This window comes from Bufo gargarizans, chromosome 4 (genome assembly GCF_014858855.1).
Source record: "Bufo gargarizans isolate SCDJY-AF-19 chromosome 4, ASM1485885v1, whole genome shotgun sequence".
In the NCBI taxonomy this organism is placed as follows: domain Eukaryota; kingdom Metazoa; phylum Chordata; class Amphibia; order Anura; family Bufonidae; genus Bufo; species Bufo gargarizans.
The window spans coordinates 390,113,480-390,141,166 of NC_058083.1; the positions used below are offsets into that span (position 1 = coordinate 390,113,480).

At 44.3% G+C, this 27,687-nt stretch overlaps 1 protein-coding gene across 6 annotated transcripts in view; it reads left to right on the forward strand.

Moving 5' to 3' along the window:
- The window catches only part of LOC122934420 (utrophin-like), a 616,199-nt gene that overhangs the window by 15,273 nt on the left and 573,239 nt on the right, over window positions 1–27,687 (forward strand). Inside the window, exon 1 of one of the 6 annotated variants that reach the window (XM_044289865.1) lies at window positions 26,545–26,668. The exons of the other annotated variants lie outside the window; for them this stretch is intronic. Coding sequence (XP_044145800.1) covers window positions 26,599–26,668 — 70 coding nt within the window. The 5' untranslated portion in view covers window positions 26,545–26,598. Of the gene's footprint in view, window positions 1–26,544; window positions 26,669–27,687 lie in introns of those variants that run through there. 6 annotated transcript variants of the gene reach the window in all.

Below are 27,687 nucleotides of genomic sequence, written 5' to 3' on the forward strand. Positions count from 1 at the left end.
CGTGCAATTTCTCAGGGATTGTGTTCTTTCTGCTGTAGCTGGTGGCAGTTGAAGGATGGAACAGAGCATGTACTTTCATCTCAGTGAGGTGGACACAGAAATTACAACAAGAGCAAACAGCAGGTGGCGCGATACAGATAGATTTTATTGAATAGCTCAGTGGCTATACTAAGCTTTTAATGACATAAAATTATAAAAGTATTCAGATCCAGGTTCTGGCAAAATCACATACACGTACATGCCGGGTGCTGGCTGTATAACACAACCGGCCCCCCTGGCATAATGATCGGGATTGGCGATGATGTCATCATTTAACCCCTCAGATGCCGCAGTCAATAGCAAGGACGGCATCTATGGGGTTAGACTTCACATCTGCTGTCTAATATTGGTAGTAGAATAGAGAGCATTCAGAATGACGGAGGAGCCAAATATGTTGTATTATACAGGCAATAGCTACGTGTGCACAATGAACTGTGATTATACTATGTGACATCTACAAGGTGGTACCACTGTAGGTACTCTGTGGTCCTCGCATGGAGACAGTTTGCTGTGAGCACTACATTTTGGGACAATTCATGGTGTAATTTGTGTCACTAGCTCTAAACCACAGTATTGAGATTACTGTCTGCCAGTCATGGCCTTGGTGGTGTTGACAGGGTACTAAGATGTAGGGATTACATCTGTAATATTTCTATTTTTCCATGAAAATAGAATATTTTCACACTTTAGTCTGTATTATTTATCAGTATTTGTCAGACAAAATTCTTGCTCGTCTTCTGTGTTCCCCCTTTGGTTCCAGCTTCCAAATGCTAATGCAAAATAGTGACCAAAATATTGCCCTGGGAAAGTATTTTTCGCCCTATAAGACAGACTTTCCCATAAGAGGCACATAGGTTTTAGAGGAGGAAAATATAAAAAATATAATTTTTCATTAGACATCAGATCAGACCACCAATAGAGACCCCCAATGTTAAACAGACCTCAGATCAGACCCCAATGTTAATAAGACCCAAATCAGTCCTCAGATCAGACCCCCAATCAGCTTTTAAGTCAGACCCCTAATGTTAATAGGACACCATTCAGGCCTCAGGTCAGACCCCCAATGTTCATAAGGCCCCAGTCAGACCCCCAGTGTGAAAAAGACCCCCAATCAGACCTCAGATCTGAGCACCAATGTGAATATAACCCCCCCCTTCAGACCTCAGATCAGACCCCCATGTTAATTAGAGCTCAGAGCACACACACACAAAAAAAAACCTACCTCTCCTGCTCTTGACGCCACCGCTCCTGAGACTCAATTCTCTTCTTGTTTTTGTTTTTTTGCCGCGATGTGGTGTGACCCGACTTTACACAGTGTGAGGCCACTGAGAGTGCTGATGTCCTCACGCTGACACCCCCCTCCCCCACTTTGGGGGAAAAAGGTGCGTCTTGGCGAATAATATGATATTCTATATTGTTGTTCACAAAGTCAGGCAGCTCCACTCCTGGTGAAGTATGCTTTGATGTCCAGGAAAAAAAGTTGTTAAATATCTTTGTAGTTTAAGAAGAAGCCTTCTCAAGAACACACTTCAAACTATACAAAAAGTTCTATAGAAACTATAATACATTGCCTGTCCCCAAAAAAAGTTGCCACCAAAAATACGCCTTTAGCTTTGATTACGGCACGCATTCGCTGTGGCATTGTTTCGATAAGCTTCTGCAATGTCACAAGATTTATTTCCATCCAGTGATGCATTAATTTTTTCACCAAGATCTTGCATTGATGATGGTAGAGTCTGACTTCTGCGCAAAGCCTTCTCCAGCACATCCCAAAGATTCTCAATGGGGGTAAGGTCTGGACCTTGTGGTGGCCAATCCATGTGTGAAAATGATGTCTCATGCTCCCTGAACCACTCTTTCACAATTTGAGCCCGATGAATCCTGGCATTGTCATCTTGGAATATGCCCGTGCTATCAGGGAAGAAAAAATCCACTGGTCATTCAGTATGTTCAGGTAGTCAGCTGACCTCATTCTTGGAGCACATACTGTTGCTGAACCTAGACCTGACCAACTGCAGCAACTCCAGATCATAGCACTGCCCTCACAGGCTTGTACAGTAGGCACTAGGCATGATGGGTGCATCACTTCATCTGCCTCTCTTCTTACCCTGATGCACCCATCACCCTGGAACAGGGTAAATATGGACTCAGACCACATGACCTTCTTCCATTGCTCCAGAGTCCAATCTTTATGCTCCCTAGCAAATTGAAGCCTTTTTTTCTGGTTTTCCTCACTGATTAGTGGTTTTCTTACGGCTACGCAGCTGTTCAGTCCCAATCCCTTGAGTTCCCTTCACATTGTCTGTGTGGAAATGCTCTTACTTTCACTATTAAACATAGCCCTGAGTTCTACTGTTGTTTTTCTTCGATTTGATTTCACCAAACGTTTAAGTGATCGCCGATCACGATCATTCTGGCTTTTTTCCTCGAATATGATGGGTCCCCACTATCGTTCCAGTTTTTAATAATGCGTTGGACAGTTCTTAACCCAATTTCAGTAGTTTCTGCAATCTCCTTAGATGTTTTCTCTGCTTGATGCATGCCAATAATTTGACACTTCTCAAACAGACTAACATCTTTTCCACGACCACGAGATGTGTCTTTCGACATGGTTGTTTAAGAAATGAGAAGCAACTCATTGCACCAGTTGGGGTTAAATAACTTGTTGCCACCTGAAAGATAATCGCCCAGGCAGTAATTATCCAATAGGAGGCTCATAACTATTTGCTTAGTTAAATCCAGGTGGCGACTTATTTTTTGGACAGGCAGTGTATATCCACACAGCTGAGTAGTTGTCTAGGCTGCCAGTAGTTTTATGCTGCCAAGTTACCAAATTTTCCAGTTAAACTTTCATTCTTGCTTATATCTCTGTTGTGTTCTCTACGGTAAGCTCTTTTAGTTCAGAGATTTGCAGCCAACCTTGGCCACATGTGATTTCTTTTCCTCCCACTTGTCCTATTATCTTGATAGAATTCAGTGTGAGAGTAACTCTATTACGGAGGCTTTTCTCGACAGCACTGGCCCTGTGCCATGCCTTCTCTCGGTTGACATTGAGAATATGCCACAAGCCATGGATACCCACTTGTCACTCTTACATGCTTCTGTTTAGCTCTGGAAGGTAATATGCAATGATGTAAGATGTAGAAAAGGTTTCAAAAAAAGTGTCATGAGTTCAGATTTGGAACAGAATTATTACACACCTGCCAGAAGACTTCATTATTATATGTTAAACAGATTTCATTTATTTTATTTTTCGATTTTTTTTTTTTTTTTTTGTGGGACCTCTATTTATTTATTTTTAATCCTAAAATTGTGCAGTTTTCACACAGACCACTAGGCCTAAAATATGCCAAGACTTTCTATTCTGTGCATGTACCTTTTCAGCAGTCGTTTCATTATCATCACAGGCAGGATTCCATTGACAGATAGTACCTGTATGCATTAACTTAGGATTCAACAGTCACAATAGGTGCTATTACAGCTTATCTGCTCCCTCTTAACCTCTGCACAGATCACAGGTGCATATCTAAAAAAAAATCCCCCATACAAGTCAATGAATTTCCTCCAGACTATTGTGTCTATGGCCCAAAGGAACAGGACGTCTTGACATATTCAAGGCCTAATGGCCAGTGCGAAAACGTCATATATTTAAAGGATTATTCTCATCTCAGACCGCTGGAACCCGCAACTATATCCAGAACGGAGGTGGTGAAAGGCGCATGTGCAGCCGCTCTCCATTCATTTTCTACGGGGCTACCAAAAATAGCTGAGCGCTGGCTGGGCTATTTCCGTCGGGGCCCATAGAAGTGATAGGGAGCGGGGGCCGGTCATGCTCGGTGTGCTCCCTTTCACTTCAATGGGGAGAGCTCTTGTTGGTGGCCGGACCGGACTCCTCCAGCCACCACTATACGGGGCTCCATTCCCGATATAGGTGTGGATCCGCTGGGACTCGCACCTATAGGACAATGGAGACATATCCTAGCGATATGCGCCCAATGTCTAACCCCTTTTAAACAATAGGTCATTTTCTGATGACACATTCCCTTTATACATTAGGGACAGAGGTCCTACCACTTCAACTTCCCAGTCAAAATGTAGATGCATATCTACAAATGCTGTCTCTCATTGATTGGTGGTTACAGAATTGGAAACATGCGAGATATAGTGACTATGGGGTAGACCTTCTTTTCTGTCACTAATCCTAGCTTAAGATTTCATTAAAACTTCCTTTTCTGTTTCATCACAAGAGCAGAAGAGTGAAAATAACGGAGTCCATTGGGTTCCACTGCGGTGCCCATCATTTTGACAGGAAGAACCATTCTGCATGCTGAGCTATTCTTCCTTTCAAATCTGATGGAATCTCCTGACATAAGTGTGAACAGAGTCTAAGGGTCATTTTGGATGTGCCAAAGTGGGGCCATAACAAGTGACAGTATAACAAATCGATTGGCGCTCAGTTAAAGAGCCTTCACTAAGATCGGTGGATACTGTATGGGGATGACCGATTCTTCTATCCAGCCAGCAGCATCTCATGGGGAGATGAGCAGCCAACGTGAGCATTTTTATGCCACATAGAAGATACCTTTCAGCCAAGAAATGGGCATTAGCTCATATGTCGTCAGATTGCTGCCCTGTTTAAATGGGCAGTGATGAAGAATGATGTTTGAGTGCATGTTCAGTTAGGACCTTACCATGGTTGCTCTCGGGACTAATAGATAAAGATCAACTGTGTAGAGCTAAAGATAGGTGGACCTTTTAATGTCCTTTTAACATGAAGAGCAGCTTTCAACCCCATGCTTTGGTTGGCACATTATATTCTTCATGTTTGTCTTCACAAGTCCAGGGCCTAAAGTGTAGATCATTCATTTAATGGACACCAAATCTTCCATCTTTATATGTGTGTAAATGAAAAGAGCAGGTCTACTAGACACGTGTTTGTTAGCAAGAAGTAGGTGACCCGATGCGAGGTCAGACTACACAAGGTTTGTTTGTAGTCTGTAACCAGGCACTAGGTCTGCATTAGAGCTGTATACACCAAATGGTTTATTCGGAGAGAAGATTTGTTACATTTGATATCTTTTGCTTTTGAGCAGGTTACATAATAACTTGATTTATCGTCTCACCAGCAGGTTGTTGAACTTTCCCTTTGTGATTAACCTCGCTGCTATCTCGTACCAATCCAATAAAGAGACCGATAAAGCCACGCCACCTCCATACTCTCATCTCTAAGCTATTTTATGACATGAAGTATTCTCCACATTGCAGTGTCTGCCATGGTATTTGACAAAGATATAAAAGTAATTCTTTGTAGAGGAAACTCTGTTTAGGGTGTATTCACAAGTAAAACTGCTTCGGTAAAATGTGCACTTTTCAATGTTGTTATATTTTTTCACTAATGTAACATATTTCAACTGCTTTTCAACCGCTACAGGTGAATATACTTTTACTTGCCTCATATTCTTTCCTAAAAGTGTTTTGCGGTCCACAAGTTACGAATCCCCAAAACACAGATCCCGGCTGTGAGCGTGCCACCCATGCCACCTGTCTAGAGAGAGGTCCTATTCTTGCACACAAAGCAGACAAGAATAGGACATGTTCTATTGTATTGCGGGGCCGCAGAACAGACGTGCGGATGCAGACAGCGCACCCGTGTGGTGGCACCATTGTGGCACCGATGAATGGGTCAGAAGCTATGGCTGTGTGCATGAGGCCTTACTTTGGACCCTGTTAACAACAAGGGGCTTCTAGTCAAACAGGTTTAAAGTTTGCCTATGGCAGTGATTTGCCACCTTATACCAGGGGGACCCTGAATATTGATCACTCCTGGGGCGCCCCTACGTCCACTGTTAGTCTTGTGATGAAAACTCAATGAGCGTGTTTACTGACCCTTGTAGGCTGCGAGCTGGGGACAAAGCCAGGTTGTGGCTGCTGTATGACCTATTGTCACGGACGTACCAAGACATACGGACCTCCCAGCGACAGTGAGTGGCAGGAGATCTGTGAGTCTGGCAACACGTGGATTGATCTGACAGGTTTTCATTGTGGATCAATAGGCGTCTGTGTTGTTTCTGGTAATGGCCACACTCCTTGCCTCCAGGTGTTGCTAATGTGGTCATTTAACCATCCTTATTTATAGTTGCTTCTCCCACAATGCTGTGTTGTTTATAGGTTCTGTGGATAGTTTGTGGTTGGATCTCAGCTGAGTTCCTAGTGCTTCCTTAGCCCTTTTGAAGTTGTCTTTCCTTTCCCTTTTGTATTTTGTTTGGGTTCTGTGTCTTGTATTTCCCTATTGTTTGTATTAGGCCTGAAGTAGACTCCTGTTCGTCCTTCCTTTTGGAGGAACAGGTAGTCTTGTCCCTGCCATTAGTACCACGGTTCTATAGGTCTAGATAGGAATCTAGGTATTCCTGCGTATAAACTCGCGTACCCCATCTGGACCTTCAGTGCAAACTGCTAGCAATTCATTCTTAACTTCTAGAAGGAGTTATACAAAAAAAAGGTGTAAGAATAGATGCTCCAGAATTGTTATTACAGGGGGAAAACAAGTAGTTGCTAAAACAGAAATGTCAGAGGAGGCCTTTGTGTTTCCCACTTGCAACCACTCTATCCTTCTGTTTTCACGCTTACCACTATTGTATCCCTCTTTGTTCACCCTTACCACTACTGTATCCCTGTTTTCACACTTACCACTACTCTATCCCATTGATTTCACATTTGTCACTACTGTATCCCTCAGTGTTTCACACTTGCCGCTACTATATCTCCCTGTTTTCACACTTACCACTATCCCTTAATAGGGTTGTACCGGGTATCGAATTTTCAATACCCAATCAATACTTTTAGACCCTGATCGATACGATACTGGGATTTGCTATTTTTTTTATACGAGGCACGCCAGCTCACGCCATGTTCTCCTCTGCAGCAGACGCGGCTGCTGCCGCCGCCAATGAAAAGAGAGGCTGCTGTGCTACCAATGAATATAATTTACCCCTAAATGCAAATGTATGCTCGGATGCCGGCCGTATCACATACCCGGCACCTGGCCTCAATGACAGGGCACACCTGAGGTGTTAATTACCGCGGATCGCCATGCCCTGTCATTGAGGCCATCACCCGACCAAGCATACATTTGTATTTATATTCATCGGTGGCGCCGTGGCCACAGCCACTTCCTTCTCCTCAGTATTATAATCATGTTCATTAGCACAGGGCAGCAGGGACAGTGTAAAGTCCTATTTACCCTAATAGAGCTCTATAAGGGTGAATAGGACAAGCGTTTTAGCCCCCTAAGGTGGCTAAAGTAAAAAAAAAAAAATATATTATATATATATATATATATATAAAACTCCTCACAAAAATATTAAAAGTTTAAATCACCCCCTTTCCCAATTTTACATATAAAAATATAAACACAATAAAAAAAAAAGGCCGAACTGTTAAAATATAAAAAAATATCTCCTATGCGGTGAACACCATGACAGAAAATATAATAAAAATAGGATAGGACTGTTCTATTATGGGCCGGTTGTTCTATAAAATGTAGAATGCACGCTGCTTTTTTGGCGGTTTTTTATTTTTTTTCGCGTGGTATCAAATGGTATAGAGTATTGCAATACTTTTTTATGGTATCGAAATCGAATAAAAATTTTGGTATTGTGACAACCCTATCCCTTGCTGTTTCACACTTGCTACTACTGTATCCCTTGGTGTTTCACACTTGCCACTACTGTAGCTATGGGAGTTTCACATTAGCTACTACAACAGGTGTGATTTACTGTACAGTATTCAGCGCTTCTTCCAGCCAGTTGCATCCACCGTTGATTGACGCTGTTGCCGAAGTCCTCATAATATGAGGCTGTATTCAGCTTTTTTTTTAGGCCACCGCATGTCGGGTCACACACTGTGCACACATTTAACTGTGTTGATTTTCTGTGTGCAGTATCCAGCTATGTCCGATACACAGTTGACAGAGCTGTGCCTTTCCGGCAACATCTTCTGGCGCAGTGAAACAGCTGATCTTCAGGGATGTAGAACCTTTACCAATCTAATATAGATTATCTTTCATGAGGATAGACCTTCAATAATAGAATCCTGCAATACCCCTTTAAGCAAGGCAACTGTGTGTGTCTGTGCTGCATAATCGCACATAATGTCTACAAAGTGAAAATCCGGAAATGCCCCTTTAAGACTAATCTTTTAGTGTTTAGTATGTCTACTGCTGTGATGCAATTTGCAAACCAATGCAAATAAGGCTAGTTTCACAATAGCGGCAAGGGAGGAATTTGGCAGGTGAACAGCCTATTGGAGCCGTCCTGCCGCTACGACATGTAGTACTTTTACTCCGGCGGCCTCTCGGTGTTCGCTGCCGTCGGAACTCCGCCCCACCCCCATTATAGTCAATGGGGCCGGAGCGGTAGTCCAGGGGCACGCGTGCACTAGCGGCAGGACGGATCCGACAGGCTGTTCACCCACCGGAACAGCCTGCCAGAGGTCCGTGCCGCTAGTGTGAAGGTACCCTAAGATGCCAACTGTTTTCTTTGTAATGTCTTTTTGTTTTTTACTATATAACAGTTGTACTTAGTAAAATCCCCTCTCTGGATGTCAATCTGAAGCCTATATATTTAGCACAGTTTTATTTTGTAAGCAGGGTGCGGTCACTTATGTCATATGGCTCATTTTTTCCTAATTATATGATGACTTTAACAGTTGTCTGTGAAAACAGAACACACCCCGGGTGACCTAAAATGCGAATTAGAACTGAACAGTTTTTTTTATTTTTTTTCTGATTTATGATGACCGAAAAAAAAGTACAGGATGCTACCAGGACGCTACCAGGAGGAGGAACAGGACGCTACCAGGACGCAGCTTAAATCTTCCTGGGTGAAGTATTGGCCCGTATCTTGTGGGCCCTTTATCCTCCTGACTGCACAGGATATTAAGTGGGACATATCAAATGGGTCCCTTGGTCCTATGCTTAACATCATCTGCGTCTCTTGTCCTGTTGCCTCAACCATATCTTAAGTATCTTTAATTTATCTTTTATGATGGTTGTATCTCTGACCATGTATGCCCCCTGATGAACCTAGTGATAGGGGAAACGCGTAGGGGCTTTTGTGGAACCAGCCTGGGAACGCACCGGTTTGATGCCCCAGGGTTTGGCTCCATAGGTTTAAAGGTGATATTTATCCAATTCACCCTTTGTATTGGTCTTTATCCATTCCAGTGGCCCTGCTAGTATTTTATTACCAGGGACACATGATCACACCCATCAGCGTCTTGGGGAGCATATTTTGTTATTTTTTTGAGAGGAGGGTAAACGCAGGGCGGTCAGCCCAGGAACGAGGACAGGGAGTCTCCACCACAAGGGGACGTCCCTGTGCTGAGGTTATAGTTAGGGTGAGCATAGGGAGAGTACAGGTTTGCCCACTGCTCCCCTCAGCTGCCCTGTGTTCACTCATCCCTCTAGAAGTGTATTGTCGATTAGCTCCCAGACACATCTTTGTATCTACTATTATTGTTGTTTGTCTTTTCACTTATTCACTGGTGAACCACTGCGGTGGTATTTTTTTTATAATTCGAAGAGTAAAAGTTATGTTTTAAAGGGATCAATACTGCTGGACATTATAGAAGCTGAGGTAACCCATGTGGCCACACAGACTGCATATCTAGGCAGGCCCAAGCTTTATATTATCTATTCTGATAAAGTGGCCTGATATACTGGTAGAGAGGACCTAGAGAGTGGCTGAAGAACGTAATCAGCAAAAACAGAACTAGGATTGTGAGCTAGAGAACGGTGAACTCAATGGGACTCCCCGATATTATATGTATTGGCGGGAATTTTTATCACTTGTAAATTACAGGTTTTTATTTTGTTCATTTATCTAGCCAGAAAATGTTGTGCAGCACTTTACAGACATTGTCACCACTCATTGTCTCCATTGTGACTCCCAATCTATATGTCCAGTCAGGGGCGGATTGGCCATAGCCCTTACAGGGAAATTTCCCAGTGGGCCTCTCAAGCACTCCTCTCTGCCACAACCCACATGCCCTCCTGAAGTCAACTGCTCTGGCCCACATCTAACCTCTTAAGTCCCTTGCTTCATATCTTAATCAGAGAGAACTGGAGGAGAAATGGCAGCTATTGATGGCCACCACAGAGGGACCGCTTTTGGGGCAGTATATTGTGCTGCTGTGTGGTATATGGTTCTGGTGCACTATGGTATTGCTGATCCTGCTGATTTGTGATGTCCCGCCTTCTGTCAATTTGGATCATCCTACAACATGGGGCCACTTTTAAGATTTTTTTCCAGGGCCACTTTAAATTCCCAGTCCGCCCACGTGTCAAGTTAATTAATATGTTTTTGGAGAGTGGGATGAATTGCACGCAAACATGTGGAGAACATACATGGTTCATACAGATGTAATTCTTGTTGGAATCAACTCCAGTACCTTAAAGGGGGTTGTTCATCCCTGTGGACCCTTCTAGCAGAACCCCCCAGAGTGGCCTGACCTGCTGAGGGAATCATACTTACAATATCTGGTTTGACAAGGATCACGTGGCCGCTGGCCTCAGCTGGTCTGGACACACTGGGTGGTCTGCCAGAAAAGCCCTGAACTTTTAACAACACCAACCATTGAGCAACCATTCAGTCTGTAGAACAGTGGCCTTTCTCCTGAAGCTTTGTAGCATGGTCCTAGTTTGGCTCTAGATGTAATGCAAACACTCTCTATATTTGTTTGTGTAATATTTGCTTACTGTTTTCTATATTTGGCTGTAGGCAAATGCATCCTTTGAAAATGGCACATCAGTGTATACTTTACTATTTCCTGTTATAAAACTGTATACAGTCTTTGCCACTTTGATGTTGTTTAGCACCTAGACCCACAATTTATTAAAGGTCCTTTTAAACGGGCCAATGATCAGGGCAATTATTGGGAAGGAACGTTCCTAGGAATTCCTGTTCCTGATAACTGGCCTATGTAAATGTGATGATAATCACTTCAAGAACGATCAAATGCTCATTCATCAGATGAAACAACTGCTGATGTGGTCACCAAAATCATTGTTTCTGAGCGGCAGATCGTGCTGTCTAAACAGGGATCTGCTGCCCAGATACATTGATTCTTTATGTGTACAAGCAAAATCACAGCAGCGATATCCCTCGTCCCCATATGCAGCGACCCACAGGGGGAGAGTCGGGAGGAGGGTAGTGGTAGTTGTTGCACTGATAGGAGTTGGGGCCATGCAGTGAGGGCCTTTATTCCCTTGGGGCTTTCTGGGGCTCCTGATGAGGTGAGGTGCGCTTGATGTTAGGTAGATGGGTGCAAGGCAGATGTTGGGGCCGGCGGATGAATGGTGGAGTCAATGAACAGGCCCGTTGGGTACCCATCCTGTAACATGCCATATTGGCCTGTCTAGCTAAGAGCCAGGTGCCTATCCTGTACAGTGCTGTGTTGGGCTGTCTAGCCAAAAGCCAGGTTCTCATCCTGTAGAGTGCCGTGTTGGGTTGTCTAGCCAAAAGCCAGGTTCTCATCCTGTAGAGTGCCGTGTTGGGCTGTCTAGCCAAAAGCCAGGTGCCCATCCTGTAGAGTGGCGTGTTGGGCTGTCTAGCTAACAGCCAGGTGCCCATCCTGTAGAGTGGCGTGTTGGGCTGTCTAGCTAACAGCCAGGTGCCCATCCTGTAGAGTGCCGTGTTGGGCTGTCTAGCTAACAGCCAGGTGCCCATCCTGTAGAGTGCTGTGTTGGGCTGTCTAGCTAACAGCCAGGCTCTCATCCTGTAGAGTGGCGTGTTGGGCTGTCTAGCTAACAGCCAGCTGCCCATCCTGTAGAGTGCCGTGTTGGGCTGCCACCTCATACAGTTCGTAGTGGACCATAAATGAATTATATCAATGGGCAATCAACAAGTGGTTAATGTGGTGCACACCTTTCCGGTAATACGATGCAGCTTACATTTCTTTATGCAGCCATCCTTTGTCAGTGGCATCTATATTGATTCTCATGTCTACCGTAATATTCCTTATTGAGATGGTCTCCTGGGTTAGGATTCTTTGCATTAGCTGAGTGCATAGTCTTTGAACACGTGGCACTGGCATTGCCCCAGATCTCAATACAATGTGCAGAAGTCTCTCTCCCTTTTGAATGGATGGTTTCGGAGCCAAAATGTCTTTGCATGAGGCCCTCAGAGTGCAGAGGCAGTTCAACCCGATCAGCCTGACAACCTGAGAGAACAAAATAACTGTCCTTGAAAGTGTGGCTGATGACCCTGAGGTTTTTTTAACCCTTGCTTGTGTAATGCGAAATTCCAACCGCAGACAAAGGCATACATTTATCAATGACATCTAAATGATTAGACTGAACAATCCTTAGACCTTCTGTAGAAATTCCTAAACTTTTCCTTTGTATCCAAAGGTTGTGGACACACTTGGTTAAAGGGGTGTCTAGCCTTTAGTAAACAATGGCTTATCTTCAGGATTGGCCACCACTAGCTGATCAGTGGGGTCAGGCACCCCAAGCCCCTGTCTGAGCCGGAGCTACACAGCACCTTGAACATCGGAGCGGAGGGAGTGCACTACTACAGTCCTGCTCCCAAAGGATTGGCCAACACTTACCAAAGGCTGGACAACCCCTTTAATATTCTATGTGACATCTCTTTCTTGGTGATATCTGCTCTACTGATGGTGCTTTTTGCTAGAAATATGGGTCTCCGTTTTATCTCCATTTTTCCTTTTAGGGTTCTTTATTTTCTCCATGTTTGCTAATGCTCTTAAAGAGGATCTGTCACCTTTCGTGCCATGTCTCATGTAAGATCAATTCTGGATCATCTATTCTTATGACTCTGTGTTGTATAATTCCTTTATTATTCCTGCTACAAGTTATGAAGGTCCAGATGGGTGTTACCAGTTGAGGGTGTGTCCCTGCACAGTCTGACACTGACAGCACTGACTTAATAGTGTCAAGGAACACACTCTAAACTGGTAATACCCATCTGAACCTTCAATACAAACTACTAGTAAGTCATCCATAAGTTCTAGCAGGGATAATAAAGTATCGTGCATCATTGAGTCATAAAAAAAAGATGCACCAGAATTGTCATTACAGTGGGGATGCAAGTAGTTACTAAAACAGAAATGTCAGTAGAGGTTACAGGTAGGAGTGCCTATCATATATGTATGGGGGTCTCCAAATTCTCCCCCGATAGATGATGACAGGGCAGTAAAGGATCGGGAAAATTGACTTTCAATGTCTAATCCTTTTTTTCTGGGTTTTTCTGGGAGCGGCTTTCTCCTCTGCTGCCTTTGAAAGCACACGCATGCTCAGCTCAAAGCATGTGCATGGAGAAGTCGGGGGTATCGTTTTATTTTTATTTTTTTTGTCCATTTTATTACGAGTATCTGAAAATTTCCCATGATTTGCTGATGTGGAAGCAGAATTGAAGGTCTGGGTCGTTATGGTTTGTAGGGATTAACGGCAGATATATTCCTTGTCATCTCGAAGCCCTTCAGTTTCGTGATAATTAAGATCTGTGTGAATGTCCTATGATTTATTAACATGGATATGTTTGCAGGAGGATATGTTGCTTAGCTACCTCTAATTCTCCACTCGACATGTTTCCGTCCTAATTAGGACACTTGGCTCACATGGAGCGCCCATATTACTTTTACAAATGCATGGATGAACCTTTGAGGTTACTGTTGGTGACCAAATGATTGAAAATGAAGAGATATCTGTAGAGCATTAACTTTGCTTTAGTCCACTTAGTACAGATATGCAGCACATGACTGACTGTGAACCTAAATCACTTTAGGGCGGTGGTGGGCATTTTTATCCTGGGGGTTGCATTCCCTTGGTTGCCCTTATAGCCACTGGTTCCCCTCTTTGATTTGTGCATGCAGGAGGTTTTTTTTTCGCCTAAAATTGTGTCAGGATGTGTTCAGGGTGCTGTCATAGGTAACGGGGAGGGGAAAACACCAAATGCACACAACAACGAAAGGACAACAATCTAGGCCTCTAAAACTAAGGCCGAATGCCCACGGCCGTGAGCGGTCCGTGGAACCGCGGCCTGGATTCCTGCTGAGAGCAGGAGCGCACGGCGTCATTGGTTGCTATGACGCCGTGCGCTCCCTGCTGCCGCCACAGTACAGTAATACACTGGTATAGATCATGGGGAACTGGAACCTGATTGGTACTATGGGCAACAAGTCACAAAATATGGCTGTAAAATGTGCTTTTCCTGGCATTGTACATTGCAGAAATGATGGCAACAAATAACAGTCACTATGGGAGACTCATCAAAACTGGTGTAAAGGAAAACTGGCTTAGTTGCCCATAGCAACCAATCGGATTCCACCTATCATTTTTCAGAGCTCCCCAGCTCTAAACAGGCGTCAATGACGCTTGTACAGGCGTTATTGCGATCTCTGCCGGTGAAGCTTATCGAGTACATTGAAATGGGAGTAAAATGACTAATAATGGGTGGTTTCACGAGGACTTGTATAGATGATTGTAAATGCTGCAGACATCCCTGGTGACGTGGCTATGGTTATACGTAACACACCTGGAAATAGGAATACTAGCGGTAGACCTTACATGACTGGACCTGTAAATTTGACTGTACATCCACTCTTAGAATATAAAAGAGGGCAGTGGTAGTACTTCATTACATGTGTCTGCAGTGGAATTAACCCTCCGCCCTTCTGGTTAACCACTTGCTAATACTGTATCTGTCATTTTATAAGCTTCAGCAAGTGTATATAAACTGTGTTTTAATCCGGCCTGAATGTGTGGTTTCATTCGCGTGTAAGTATTAACAGGTTTGTAAACTTTGCATGTATACGGCGTTTGTAGATCGCTCCTGTAAGGAGAGAAAAGAGAGAAAAAAAGATTTGGGTAGAAGCCAGCTGGGTAAACACGCGGTGCCTGCTGCAAGCCTATATCCACCAGCAGCTTGTTGTCAGGTGTCCTCCTGGCTGTGAGCAGTATAGGTGCTGCGTAGTATCCGTGTTAGGCCTCATGCACACGAACGTTGCCGCAGTTTTTTCATCTTGGATGCAGACCCATTCACTTCAACGGGGCCGCAAAAGATGCGGACAGCACTCCGTGTGCTGTCCGCATCCGTTGCTCCGTTCCATGGTCTGCCCAAAAAATATAACCTGTTTATATTAATGGCTGTCCGTGCCGTTCCGCATATTGCGGAACGCACACGGACGCCATCTGTGTTTTGCGGATCCCAAAACACACAACAGTCATGTAGCCCTAGGGTGGGTTCACATTGCGTTTCTGCCATCTGTTTGTCGTATACAGCCGTGCTAGCCTTGCAGACTATAGAAAAAAGGACTAGCCTATGTGAGCATGATAAATGTCACTTGCTGAAGTGAGACAACCCCTTTAACACCAGTGTTCCTGAAAGAGGCCCTATGGTTTGCAAGAAACACTCGTAAAATGAGTAGATCTGGGTGTGATTTTGGAGGTTTTATAAGTGCACCACCCAATTTTACCACTTACTGACCGAAAAAGGATGAATGTGATGACATTGTGTTAACATTGTCTCCCTGTGGGTTTTACTCTTCACATAGCTAACTCCTCCTGACAGGTTAGGTTTAGTAACTACTTTGTTGTGCCATTCCTCTTTTACTCCTGCTAGAAGTTACAAATTAATTGCTAGCAGTTTGCAATGAAGGTCCAGATGGGAGTTACCAGTTTCAGCTGCAGCGTCGGACTGAAGTCCCTGGAGCCCAACAGAGGGCCCACCTGTGTATATAGGACCTTCAAGGGCCTGTTTTATTATGGGTCCATTATTGGCAGAGCCTGGCCCCACCGGAGGATCATCTGGTACTCTGGGCGCCCAGTCTGAACCTGTGCGGGTGTGTCCCGGCACAGTCTGACACTATCCAATCAGTGCTGCTAGTGTCAGACCTTACTCACAAGTCCGTGATGATACCCGGGCGAGACCAAGTTTGGCTCCCTGGAGCCAATACATTTTGATGCTGTACAGAAACCGCATTAAAAATGAAGCTTTTGAACGAATCGACTTCGGATCTATGATCTGAAGCTTGATTCCTTCAGGCCTAGTATAAAGGACAGATATGACTTCTCCTCAATTTTATTTTTTTTATTTTTAATTCACTCCTGGTTTTGGCTTCCAAAACTGCATCAGGAAACCTGATTGTGTGTCTGTACCCTATCCAGTGCATACAAACTAGAGTCTGTAATTATTATAAGTCAAAAATCGTTTAAGGATACTTTCACACTTGCGGCAGAGGAATCCGCCGGAACTGCCAGCTTGGTCCGTCAAAACGTATGCCAACCGATGGCATTTTAAGACTGGTATGGATCCTGATCCGTCTTACAAATGCATTGAAATGCCGGATCTGTCTTTCCGGTGTCATCCGGAAAAAACGCATCCGGCATTTATGTTTTTCAAATTTTTTCGATCTGGGCATGCGCAGACCGGAAGAACGGATCCTCCATTCCAGTATTTTGAACTAGGCACTAATACATTCCTAAGGAAAATATCCGGCATTCCAGCAAGTGTTCCGGATTTTTGGCCGGAGATAAAACAGTAGCATGCTGCGGTATTATCTCCTTCCTGAGAAGTCAAAAAGACTGAACTGAAGACATCCTGATGCATCCTGAATGGATTACTCTCCATTCAGAATGCATGGGGATAAGGCTTCATGCACACGGCCGTTGGACCCATTCACGGATGTGGACCCAACGCAATTCCGAAGATGCAGAACTGAGTCACGGAACGGAACACCGGCAGCACTACGGAGTGCTTCCGTGGTGTTTTTTTCCGTGGTTCTGCACCGCAAAAAAATATGACATGTCATATTTTTTTGCGGTGTGGACATACCACGGACCCATTCAAGTTGAATGGGTCTGGCCCACTGCACGGATGTTGCCCGTGCATTGGGGACGGAACGGCCGCACAACGGTGGTGTGCATGAGGCCTAAAACGGATCAGTTCTTTTCCGGTATAGAGCCTCTAGGACGGAACTCAATGCTGGAAAAGAAAACCGCTAGTGTGAAAGTACCCTAAAACATGTATGTTTCTACTTATTTCTATGCTCCTTTTTACCTTTCTCCCAGTTTGGGAGGCTTTAATGAAAACCTGGCACCCTGTCTGCAGAGCAGAAGCAAGCATTGTGCTGCTCCATTTCCCGGTGTGTGTTCTGCCAATATGAAAACAATTGAATGTTGTAATTCAGGTCAGTGAAGATTCCAGATTGTCCTCTCATCGTACAGCGAGCAGTGGAAACACCCAGATGTTGTCGGGGGAGGACAATAACATTTCCAGAGACGGTTTGTGGATCTTCGTCTCATGTTTAGTTTCCGCCGAACTAAGTCTTCTGTTACTGCTTTGTGCTGCCCATAAAACGTGAAGGGTCCATTTATCAGTCTCTATCAGCTGCACAAAGAAATGTCATTCTTTAACAAGTTTACGGTTTCTTCTAAATGTTAAGAGCTTTGAAAATTAGACTGTTCAAAAAAGGTGACTGGTGAGCGCTGAGTCGTGTAGTAGTTAATATAGTGCTTATGGTACTTTCACACTAGCGTTATTCTTTTCCGGCATTGAGTTCTGTCCTAGGGGCTCAATAACGGAAAAGAACTGATCAGTTTTATCCTAATGCATTCTGAATGACATTAATGCATTTCAATGGGATCCGGCATTCTGGCAAGTGTTCCGGAATTTTGGACGGAGATAAAACTGCAGCATGCGGCGGTATTATCTCCGTCCTCAAAAGTCAAAAAAACTGAACTGAAGACATCCTGATGCATCCTGAACGGCCATCAATATGAGCTCGGCGGGGGTCCAACTTCTGGCACCCCTCGCAGCTTACTATGCACAGCGCCGTACATTGTATAGTGGTCGTGCTTGGTAAATGAAAAACTTTAAAACTGTTTTATATACATATTGAGTTTAAAGTGTCCATCTCTAACAAGACCCCATAATGAGCAATAGCTGTGATTTCCATAATCACCGGGCAAATAGGTGGTGAAAAATAGTGAATTTGAGGAATTTTCTCATCGCTTGAGTCCTCACTCTCTCTCTACGCAGTCTTCTTCTTTTGGTTTTGTGCAGTTACAGATCGTATTCCGATGGCGCAGTTCTATACTTCTGGTCTACTGGCTGCCTGATTATAAGCATTTTACTATATAAAGCTGAAATGGCGTGTAATTTTTTTATGAGCAGGTTCCTCGGCCTGTATGCATTGGCTCATTACTATAAAAATTGGAATATTTCTAACCTTTATTTTAAATTACAGAATAAAAGAAATAGGCTTTTTATGCAGTGACACAAATACATAAGTAACTGACCCATTTCTGTCCTGCATCTCATTACCGAGACCTCCCTTCCCACTGCTCCATTGTCTGTTTGATTCCCTTTGTTCCTAGAAAGAGGCAAAGTGAATTGAATTGAATCCCCCCCCCCCCCCCCCAGGATGGAGAAACACTAGACCCCCCAGGGGTGTCCGCCTCAGAACTACATTATGCAGCACAATGTAAAAGTTACCAGAACCGCTGCAGAGTAATGCGATGCAGCGGGGCATCTGTCCACGCCGTTCACCTGAGAGGAGATGTAACTAGGGATAATTACTAGATATCACGCCAGACAGGGCGGAAGAAGCATTCATCAGCCCCCCCGGGCTTGTATTTCTCAAAGATAGAGGCAAGGGCAGTTTATTTTGCAGTCTCTGTCTGAGTCCAAGTGATTCCAGTTTGTTCATCATTATAAACCGTAATTAAAAAATAAAATAAAATAATGATTTTGGCAAACTCACTGGGGGAGATTTATCAAACTGGTGTAAAGTAGAACTGGCCTAGTTATCCATAGAGACCAATAAGATTCCACCTTTCTCTTCATTGCCGACCACTTTTGCCTTCAGTGGAAATGTCGTTGTATATGGAGGCCGTTGATTGCGTTAGGGTGGGATTCTTACAGATCTCATAGGTCCCCCTTATGACCAGACTCCTTGATGTCTGTCTATGTGGACAGATGTAGAGCTGTTTCTGGGGAAAAAAATAGGACAGGAGCAAACCGTTTAAAGGGGTTATCCAATTTCACAAACAGCCCCCCCATGTGCCGGGCCCCTCAAAGGGAATATACTTACCTGGCTCCCCGTGCCGTTCCTGGTCCCCTCACAGCTGCTTCTTCTCCCTTCACCCACGACGCTAGGGAGGCTCATCCTAGTCCCCGCCTGCCATTGGCTGCTCCCCCCGACACCGGATATTTTCATCTGTGCACAGGGAGAAGCAGCGGCGGTACGGGGACCAGGATCGGCGCAGGGAGCGTGGTAAGTATATTACCTCTGAGGGGCCCGGCACATGGGGGGGCTGTTTGTGAAATTGGATAACCCCTTTAAGGAACTTTTAGGCTGGCCATACAGATTACATAGCTCACAAACCCAACCTCTCTACACATTCTCCGCTTGGAGAGGGGAATAAGCCACTGACAGATACCTAGGGTGTTGACTTATCTCCCCTAAAAACAAAAGAATCAGACATGTTGAAATCTAACAGCCCAAACCTTCTCTTCTCCGACATCTGTCGTTGGGAGAGAGACAGGAGGCCCCCAAACACATACAAGGGTTGGCCGGTCATGCTGAAGTTTGGTAGCTAATATGTATGGTCTTTGTCTTGATAAAAAATCTCCTACAATTTTGAGCCAACAGCGCTTACACGAGCCTATGTGACCCCATGGTTACAGATTACAAACAAACCGTAAATGTAATCTAATTATGTGGTTATGCATTATTCACCGATCCCCCGCCGCTGCCATTCCAGCCGTTACTGAGCCCTTGCTCGTCTCCACTTCCTGCTCCTGGCTTTGGAAATGCCTGGAGATACCTACTCCGCCAATGAACTTAAGACTCTTTTACATATTGAGAACAAACTGAATGTTTCTGATAAGAGCCTAATCGTTAGCAGAGGTGAGAACTGCATTTTCATGTAGCAACCATCATCTCTGTGTGAGGCGAATCCCTGTTTTCTCAGAACAATCTGTTTCCAACGAGCACTGGTTTTATGTGCCTTTGCTTTTTCATCGGGTGATCGACAGCACAGTTTAATGGGGCAATTATTGGGAATGAACGTTCGCAGGAATGATCATCCCTGGTAACTGCCCTGATCCTCGGCCCATATAAAAGGACAGTGGCACATTATCAGTATATTATATTTATTTTACTTATTTATATAGCGCTGACGCATTCCGCAGCGCTTTACAGACATCGCGCTGTCCCCAGTGGGGCTCACAATCTAAGTTCCCTATCAGTATGTCTTTGGAGGGTGGGAGGAAAACTCACGCAGGCATGGGCAGAACATACAAACTCCATGCAGGTGTTGTCCTTGGTCGAACCTACGACTCCAGAGCTGCAAGCTGCCATTTAAACCAGTCCGGTCCAGGTACCTAAGAGCAACAAGAGGTGATTCCGGTCTACTGCATTTTCCCACTCAGTTCTTGGATTATGCTTGAAAAAAAAGTCCAGTTTGAATAGATTGAACCTTCAGAAACGTAGCACGTGTTTTAGATTACTGTATATTTTTATTCAGAGCATTCATTCAACGTTGTCAATTAATTGACTTCGTCAGAGGGTCTAAAAATCAAATACTTATCAACAGCTAAAAGTAATAAAACTGCTACCCTGATATTGTGTCATTTATCCTACTGACTGATTGCCATAGAAGATGCATGAATTTCTCACTATAGTTTTAGTTGTTTGTACTTTATAATAATTCTGCCCTGTTGGGCCTGTACTTGCATACATCAGTCATTCAAGCAGAGCTGCAGTATAAAGCATTGGGGACTAATTTGCAGGCTGGAAAACCTGCAGGTATATCTGCCTCAAACCCTACTCCAAAAAACCCTGTGTGAACCTACCCGCAACGTGACAAAATTAGGGAAAATGGCAGTCAGGTTGCTTAGGCAGCTGTACAACACAGGAAGCCTGACTGGACCACCTACAGCTGTCACTTTTAAGCTTCCTGCGGGGGATACAGTCAGCTTCATAACTGTAGGTAAACCTGTTACCTCTCAGACGTGTCTGTTTTAGTAACTACTTGCATTCCCAATGCAATAACTATTCTGAAGCATCTTTTCATATAGCGCTATAGTGTTCTGTTCCTCAGTTATTACTACTGGAAGTTTATTAATGAATCTGCAACTTGGTTTTATCAGTGTGTGTGTGGAGGGATGACACTGCCAGCACTGATTGGATAGTGTGGTATATTGGATAAGCCCCCCAATTGACAAAATCCAAAGTAGTAAGGGTGCAAAATCCTTTGAAAAGGTGGACAACCTTTCCTCCAGTATAGTGTATCCAAAGAATAGGCAGCACTCCAAATGTGATAAAAGGTGATGACCCGTTTATTCCCAGGCAACGGTTCAGCTTGACAAAGGCCCCAGTGTGTGGGCTGAAACGTTGTCTGGGAATAAACGGGTCATCACCTTTTATCACATTTGGAGTGCTGCCTATTCTTTGGATACACTATTCCATATGCAAACAACATAACAGAAAAAAAAATCTAAACGGCCGCCAAAAAATTGAATAAATATTGATTAAAAAGCAATACACACTCCAAAATGGTATAGAGCGCCCCACTCAGCTCCATAGACTTTAATATAAAAAAGTTATTGGGGTCCGTATATGGCAATAGAAAGAAAAGAAATATTTTTTCCAAAGTTTTTTTTAGTTTTGTTCACTATTAAAGCACAAGAAAAACTATACAAATTGGTGTTGTAATTATACTGAGCCAAAGAATGAATGAATGTCAGTTTTGCCACATAAGAAACGCCATAAAAAATAAAATAAAACATAAAACTGTGGCAGAATTGCATTCCCCCCCCCCCCCCAGTTCCACCCCATTTGGAATTTTTTTTCCAGCTTCCCACTACATTGTATGCAAGATTAAATGGCCCCATTAGAAAGTACAACTTGTCCTGCAAAAAAACAAGCCGTATGTGACTAGAAAAATGAAAAAAGTTATGGCTCTGGGGAGGCAGGGAGTAAAAAAATTAAAAAACATCATTACTCACCTCACCATTCCAATGCTTATCAGGTCCCCACTGATCTCCACTTCATGGTCCAATTTTGGGGTATAGGAAATGCTCACTGCCGTTGTGATCCGCCTCCACAAGTGATTAGCCAGGGCGGCATTTCCTGTGTGTCAAAATTGGACCAGAAAATAGAGACCACCGGGACATGGTAAGCGTCAGGTAGACAGTGAAGGATCGGTGGGGTGTGTAATGCTTCTTTTATTTTTTTAACCCATTATAGTTACATCCCAAATTACCGTCACCATGTACTTCGAAGCACAGTAAGGATTGCATTTCTGTTTTACCCTCTGTTGCAGCTTTCACCGCTCTGTTGATCCACATTTCTCTTTTGGCTACACGTGGAATAATAAGGGGCCTAGGCAACCAGCCAGAGGCTGTTGGGCAATAATGGAGCCAGTGGTATGTGCAAAATGTGATTACTGCTGTCAACACCAGAGTGAAGCAAACAGAGGGTGAACGCAGCAGACAGATAGTGACCAGAGAAATAGATTATCAGCCTCAGTCAGTAGGAATGAAGCTTTCGGAGACAAATTGAGCTTGCGGTTGTGCTTTATAAACCATGGAATGAAGACACAGGGTGGCATGGCGCTGTCAGAATCCAACGATGGAAAAGCTGTTTCAGCACTATTAAACTTTTGGATCTTAGCCGCATCTCACCATATTTTTTTTTAAGGACAGAACTATGTTTATCTCTGTGTTTTCCCACAGTTTCCAGCTTCTAATTATATAGACGTTAAAGAGTAACGTGCTCGGAATAAACATTATGGATCATTTGATGCACCTCTAGTGTACAGGGCCATTGAACAAGGCATCCATTTTTATATATAAAGGGCAGTTTTACTACTACTGTTATGTGGTAGCAAGAGGGAGGGCTAGAAAGTCAATCTGGCCCCAGCTAGCCACAAAAGTTATGTGCCCTTTAACATACATAATTGGCTTGGAGGAGCGGGAGCATGCTGCCAAGGGAAAAATCATAGAAACCTCCCCTGAAAATCAAATGTGACCAAATCAGTTTTTTTCTCCCAAGAAAGATAAATGCCAAATCTCCTCTGGAGTACGTTCTACCACGTTCACATGGCCTAGGCGTTCTGTGCCTCGGTCATGTGACCAATGAACGTGATGTCACTGGCCAAGGCTAAGCTGCGCGATGGCCCCAGGGTTCACAAGCAGAAGTCTCGGAAAATCCCTTTGAGGACTAGTTTTTATTTCTCATCAATGCTTGACCTGATAGTGAGGGCGTAGCTATAGAGGTAGCTGTCCCACCCAGGCCCTGGTTTCTAAAGACCTCCTTACATATTAGTGTATTGCTGGCCAATCCCAGTGGGTTTGACAGACAGTCTAATGTGTATGGGGAGCTCTCTACTGTCCCCCAGCAGATAACGTAAGGGGAGCAGGCTCGGACTGGCCCACCGGGGAAATCCTTGGTGGGCCCTTGGGATTTACAGTTAATGATTAGTGCAGCAGGCAGCTCCAGCGCCGCTGCCTGCCATTTCAATAAGCACTCACACAATACGTTAGCAAGTGGCGAGATGACTGATTGACGATCACCTTGCCACTTCACACTTGCCAATGCTGCTGGTGCCCAATGCCTCCGCTCTGCTCCCCTGTAGAGCGCTTGTTGTGCTGCCTAGTGCAGCTACGTCCACCTTCCACCATGGTGGGTCCCGCTTCCTCCTAGGAACCAGCTACATTTGTACTCTGCTCAGAAGCCCCAGGCAGATGGGCGTTGCTCAGTCTAAAAGAGGTGCTACCCTCAATATATACTATAAGAAATGTAGACTAGCACATTCATATTCATTGTCACAGGTGCATATCCATAAAGCAAATATGGTTGATAAAAAATGGCTGTATAACTTTATACATACAAACAATAGAGCTGAGAAATGGGGATCATTCTAAATTAAAGTGGTATTATACCTACTGTACCTACTTTTAGACTGAACAACGGCTATCTGCCTGGGGCTTCTGAGCAGAGTACAATTGTAGCTGGTTCTTACACTGCCCTGAAAATGTAGGCTTAGATAAGTCCAAGAGAGGCGGTATATTAGTGGTTGGGACCCATCTGCGGAAGCCATCTTGACGCCTGGTAGATGGGCCCGACACAAGTTTGATCTAAATGTGCGCTAAGAGCTTCCATTTTTCCATTTATAGTAGGTATAGTACCACTTCAATTTAGAATGATCCCCATTTCTTAGCTCAATTGTTTGTATGTATAAAGTTGTGCAGCCATTTTTTCATCAGCCTAAAGTAAGGCTACATGCACACAACCGTATGTGTTTTGCGGTCCGCCCCCCAAAAAAGGATGACGTTCCGTATGGCATCAGTTTTTTTTGCGGATCCATTGTAATAATGCCTATCCTTGTCCGCAAACTAGAAAAAAATAGGACATGCTCTATTTTTTTTTGCAGGGCAACGGAATGGACATACTGATAAGGACAGCACACGGTGTCCGTGTTTTTTGCGGTCCCATTGAAATGAATGGGTCCACATCCTATCCGCAAAAAAAACCAAACGGAACGGACACAGAAACAAACAACGTTTGTGTGCATGTAGCCTAAGGCCTTATGCACATGACCTTTGTGTGTTTTGCGGTCCGCAAACCGCTGATCCGCAAAACACGGACGGCATCCGTGTGCGTTCCGCAATTTTGCGGAACGGCACGGACAGCCTTTAATATAACTGCCTATTCTTGTCTGCAAAGCTCGGAACACGGTCCGTGAGATACCGGACTGGCATCCTTCTTAGTGCAGGAACGCACGGCGTCATTGGTTGCTATGACACCGTGCACTTCGTGCCGCCGCCGCTGTACAGTAGTACACTCGTATAGATCATACGAGTGCATTACCGTACTGCTGCGGCAGCACAAAGCTCACGTCTGCATGAGGCTTTACTTTGGATACTGTTTAGGATGGCTGAGGGAAAGGGTGGTTCATCAAGGATAAGGAATTTCCATGTGTGAGATAAATTATCAACTACAATGAGCTGCTTAATGATAAGCACTTTGACCCCCATTGAATACACATAAATGTTTGGCCGAACAGAACATGTATGTGTATGGGGGAGTCATTCGGCCGACAGTTGGATGTGTATGGACGGCATCTACTACACAAAAAGACATCAGTTTTAGGCCTCTTTCACACTACAGTATGTTGAATTCAGTGTTTTGCGTTCCGTTTTTCACGGATCCGTTGTTCCGTTTTTTGCTTCCGTTGTGGTTCCATTTCCGCTCCGTTGTTCCGTTCCGTTTTTCCGTATGGCATATACAGTATACAGTAATTACATAGAAAAAATTGGGCTGGGCATAACATTTTCAATTGATGGTTCCGCAAAAAACGGAACGGATACGGAAGACATACGGATGCATTTCCGTATGTGTTCAGTTTTTTTTGCGGACCCATTGACTTGAATGGAGCCACGGACTGTGATTTGCGGCAAAATATAGGACATGTTCTATCTTTTCAACGGAACGGAAAAACGGAAACGGAATGCATACGGAACACATTGCGTTTTTTTTGCGGAACCATTGAAATGAATGGTTCCGTATACGGACCGCAAAACGGAAAAAAAAAAACGGTAGTGTGAAAGAGGCCTTACTAATGGCATGTGGTAGATGAGGGCCGGTGACAGATTTTGTATTGGGGCCTAGAAGCTTCAAGTTAGCCTCTGCCTCTTAGTGTTAAAGGGGTTACCCAACTTTAAACTTTTTTATTAGATCCCTTCAGAATGGCCAGACACGCAGTGTTGTTCATACTTACCTTGGGTTCCAGCTCCATTGCGGGTCCCGGATTCCTGGGCATCACCATCCTGATGACGAGGTCACATGTTACCAATGCAGCCAATGACTGGCTGTGGTGGTGATCTGTCACCCGTGCAGCACGTGACCAGTGGCGTACTGAATGGGTGACAGATGACTACTGCAGCCAGTGGTTGTCTGTGACCGTCAAGTGAGTCCCTGTCAATAGCATAATGATTCCCAGAGATCTGAGACCTGCGGAGGCGGCTGTGCAGGGATGGAGCTGGCTAACCCCGTTACCTTTTGGGCTTGATACTAGTCTACACCCTAGTTATGGGATAATATTGCTCAAGTAGGAAAGTAAAACTCTACTACTTTAGTTTTGTTGTGTTTTTCGAGATAAAGATCGTGGTCATGGTTGACACATTCTGCTACCACTAATTCCCATATTAATAAAACCTTTGTGACTGTAGGAAACTACTGTTTTCATTGGCAAGCACCGCCGCCTGCTTTCTTATGACATTTGTTCTAAAATTTTGTCCATAGATGAAAAAAAGGAGAGGAGGTAATTTGGTTCCCACAGGAGCACCGGCCTGGTTGTTTTTTTTCCTTTTCAACCCTCTAGAGAATTGTTTTGTTTCTCAGGGCTTCGCGTGTAACATAGGAAATGCAGAACCCGCCCATCACACAGTACAACTCTGACTTTGTATCCGTTTCCTCTAATGCTGGTGATACAGAGGAGGCTGAGACCTCCATGTGAAGCGACGCAGCATGCAGACAAGGTGGAAACAACCCATCTTTGCCCTCCAGACTACGTCCAGAGCTTCCTCTATGAGGCCAGGTAATGTTCACTGACAGGTTGGATCGTCTTTGTGTTCACGCTGGTATGTGGTGTATTCGTGCTCCCCGTGACATCAGAAGGACACAGGCTATAGCAGGGTTCAGCAACCTTCGGCACTCCAACTGTTGTGAAACTACAACTTCCAGCATGCTCCGTTCCCTTCTATGACAGTTCAGAGAAACTGTCTGAGCCTGCTGGGAGTTGTGGTTTGACAACAGCTGGAGTGTTGAAGGTTGCTGAACCCTGGTCTATAGAGTATGGTACCTGTGGTATACTGAGGAGGTGTGCACCAGCTCCTGAAGACGTTTCGCCACGCACCATCACTTTAGGAGGAGGTTCACTGTAATGAGGGGGGCACATGATCTTACATCCATATATACATTCTATATATTACTACATTTATTCATGAAGCCTTATATTTATGGAAGCCTCACCCAAGCCCGAGCCTGTATCTTACATACCAACCCTTCACCCCCTCCGGTGTTATGAAGCCCAAGCTATCCCACGCTTAAGATCCACAATAATGCAGACAGTCCAGGCGGAACAACAAATTCTGTGTTTCGATGCAGATGTGAAGGAGCCGACCCTGCACAGTGCTGCTTTATTCTTGAGCGCTGGTGTATGAATCCTTTATTATGTGCATATTATCATTATTTCGCATTGTTCTAATTACAGTTGAGCTATTGTCTCGGAGGTTTGTGTATTGCCTACAGAATGGTCTCCAGGGGGACTGTATAGGTAGGCTTGCAGCCATTGGAATGATGTATTTGCAGGTGATCCAGGTGCCACATGGTATTTGCGTATATGCATCTGATTAGTGAGAATGAATCGCTATCTACAGGTTACTGCTAGGCACTGCCATGAAATTCCAGAATATGCAAGTGTGACTTTTTACGAGGGACTATACAACAGACTGTCCTGTGACACCTGCTGTGCGCTGTTTAGCAGTGGGTTTTATTGCAGTCATTGGCAGCTTTGCAAATGCTTGTCGTGTATTCTGATAATGACGAGCTATATAA